Source organism: Triticum urartu, chromosome 3A (assembly GCF_056163025.1).
Source record: "Triticum urartu cultivar PI428250 chromosome 3A, HENAU_Tu73, whole genome shotgun sequence".
NCBI lineage: Eukaryota > Viridiplantae > Streptophyta > Magnoliopsida > Poales > Poaceae > Triticum > Triticum urartu.
Genome location: NC_141875.1, coordinates 14,386,513 through 14,389,566, shown reverse-complemented (window position 1 = coordinate 14,389,566; position 3,054 = coordinate 14,386,513). Strand labels below are relative to the sequence as shown.

Sequence of the window (3,054 nt, the reverse complement as noted above, 5' to 3'; positions counted from 1 at the left end):
TATCAGATAGCATACGTCTGATTTTCTGACGGTAGAAAGGCACACACAAAGTACGTTTCTTGACATAAGTTGTCTTGTAGCTCAACTCATACAATCGTCTTCAATCACATCCAGATAGTTTCAGCTGCATCTCAATAATATTAAGCTTCAATTGCCATCAAGAGTAGACCACGCTCAGTCAATCAGTCGGACCAAGGCGAAGTCTTGTCGATGCGGACGTTGAGGGGCATCTCCATGGCGCCCCCGTCCGCTCCTGGGACCAGGTACACCTGCGGCACCGCAAGGAACGTCGGCTCGCCGGCGGCGACCACGGCGCCGGGCGACGTGCTGCTCCTCATCTGCATCTCCACCAGCACGACGTCCGCCTTGCCGCCGTTCGCGACCGCCGACGCCGCCAGGTTCACCCACATCTTGCACGTGAATCGTGGCCGCGTCGCCGCGCTCGCCCTGGCGCAGACCACGGACAGGGCGGTCGCCGCGGCGCCGAGCGCGCCCACGGTGAGGACGAACACGCGGCCGTCGTCCTCGTTGACCAGCAGCAGCCGCGGCGTCGACACGGGCACCTGGAACCGGCTCACCTTGCCGTAGTGGATGGTGCGCACCGGCACCGAGTGGGCGGCGCTGAGGTGGCCGGCGAGATCCGTCGCCGCACCGACGAAGACGCAGCCGGGCTCCGTGCAGCGGCAGAGCGCGTGCGGGCACGCGCTCCGGTGCTCGTCGGCCTCGTGGTAGGTGACATACCTCTGGCAGCCGGCGTTGGGACACTCGATCCTGGTGGAGGACACGACGGCGTCCAGCGCGGGGCAGGGGTCGAAGAAGCCGCAGCCGTCCGTGCACGCCCCGCACTGGCCGGAGGGCTGCTGGGCCAGGCACCCGCCGCACGCCAGGTGGCCGCCCTTGCACTGCAGGCACACAGATCGGAGTCCGGCGGTAGATCAGCACGTCTGAGCAAAAGAATCGATCGAGCGTGGACGAAAGAACGAAAGGAGCAGAGGAAGAACCTGGAAGACGGGGGGCTTGAAGGGGAGGGTGCAGAGCGGGCAGTGGAGCACGCACATGTCGATCTTCACCGCGAGCTCCGCCCTCGGGCTGTGCTCCGCCACCGCAACGATGGCGCCTCCTCCGGCCGCCGCGTTGTGCGCGACGAGCTCTTGCTTCACGAGGTGGCCGTCGGGCAGGTCCAGCCGCGCCTTCTTGGCGCTCTCGTCGGCCTTGTCCATGGCCGACGGCGAGCCCCTGCTCCTCCCCTCCACGCCGGCGCCCTGCATCCTACCTAGCTCTTGGGGAAAACCCTCTCCGTCTGTTCTGTCACAGGCCAAACTTTTCCTGTAGCAGGAGCAAGAACAAATGGAGCTCGGCCAGTACCGCACTAGAGATGAGATGAGATGCTTCCTTCATCATTGACTAGTGCTGAATTCCACTCGCGTCCCTCCTCTTGCCACTATTCCACACAGCCCATAGAGTAACTGAGTAAATGTTTTTTGAATTGGTGAAATGGAGATCTGTAGCGGCTAGAATATCAGGTGCTACCGAGGCTCAAGTGCTTCCGTGATACGGGCTTCAGAGCCATTGGATTTCAGAATCGGACGGCATCTGGAAACTGTTGTAGCTGCTGGAACATTTTGCAAAAAGGTCTCCTAGGAGTCCAAAAATTGCTCGTAGGTAAACTTCCCGTGTCTCGCTTGTTTTTTAACGGGAGGGAGGTTCAACAGGGTTCAAGAGGCACCAGATCAAATTTTAGTGAAACCCGCTTCTCTCTCACACCATCACACGTGCGACCACCTCGAGTAAAGGTGATGAATGAACACGCGCGACGACGAGGTGATCAATGACACGTATATGATTAAACTCTGGCTAGGTGATGGCTCTTCTGCAACGTGAAACTGGCAGCGTATATCCATAGGCAGCAATTGCATTCCGCTAGGGTTAAGTGACTTTGCACTGAGATGTGACAAAGATGTAACTCATGAACCATCTCTATGGCGATACGAATGTGGTTGTGAACCAACATGGAAGCATAATATTTTTCTTTAGCCGTAAGTTGTGGGACTTAACGCAATGCACACAAGACATTTTCCTTCACGAATCACGACCCTCATTTGCTTTTCCTTTTTCACTTTAGTTGGACGTCAGTCGTCTAAAAATGAAATTTGGGTAAGTCATTTCTGCTGGGAAAGGAGGAGGCGCGCGGAGCACCGACACCGTCGATGATAGGTTTTATCTTGTCTATCTTAGGTTTGCAGGTTCGCTAGGGAAGCAACACCATTGATGTTCTTAGGGATGCCGGGGGAGGCCGGGAGAGGGCGGGGGCAGGCTGCTTCTCTCCCTGATACTAGTAGGCTGTAGGCTGCGGTAGCACATAGCCACATACTATTGCACATGGGCCGTTTCCTCTGAAATGGGTACTATGTGATATAATGCCAGTGGAGGGGATTGTCATTTCAATGGCATGAATTGCAGTTATGCCATGTCTGCTCCTCAAGGGAAAAATATGTCCCGTTTTACCTTTCTGAATGCTGCTGTTCTTGGTAGGATGAACAAATGGCACCTTCTAGGGTCTTGATTGTGAAAACTGAATATAAATGTAGCATTTAGGACCCAGTTTCCAATCTAGTCTCTATCTGTAGTAGTGACGTGCTAGTTTATACTTGAAAACTGATTGGCTGCTGTTCTTGGTAGGATGACCAAATGGGAAATGACACATTCTAAGGTCTTGATTGTTTGTGTGTGAAAACTGGATGTAGCTGCTGGTATTCTTGCTAGGATAGCAGGATAGTATTGAAATGCTACTTTAGCACATAGTGCTTATTGTCATTTGCTCTGAAATTTAAGAGGCATAATGACAGCGGATCGGCATTTCGGTGGCATATATTGCAATATTTCCAAACATCTGTACTTGTTCGGCTGCTGGTATTCCTGGTAGGATATTAGGATTACTGAGTGGGACCTTGTAGGATGTTAACGGTTGGTGTATCGAAGCTGAAAAATGTAGCAGCGTGACTGAATTTCCAATCCAGTGGGTAGTAAGGGAACGCTAGTGTAGCTGGTTTCTTA

General features: G+C 53.9%; 1 protein-coding gene across 1 annotated transcript; it reads right to left on the bottom strand.

The window, feature by feature from the left end:
- On the bottom strand, positions 1-1,432 carry LOC125547652 (E3 ubiquitin-protein ligase SINA-like 3). Its single transcript, XM_048711464.2, has 2 exons — positions 1,002-1,432; positions 1-902 (listed from the first exon to the last, which is right to left on the bottom strand). Exons 1-2 carry the CDS (start codon positions 1,266-1,268, stop codon positions 183-185), a joined length of 987 nt encoding a protein of 328 aa, XP_048567421.1. The 5' UTR covers positions 1,269-1,432; the 3' UTR covers positions 1-182.
- Positions 1,433-3,054: the final 1,622 nt, after the last annotated feature.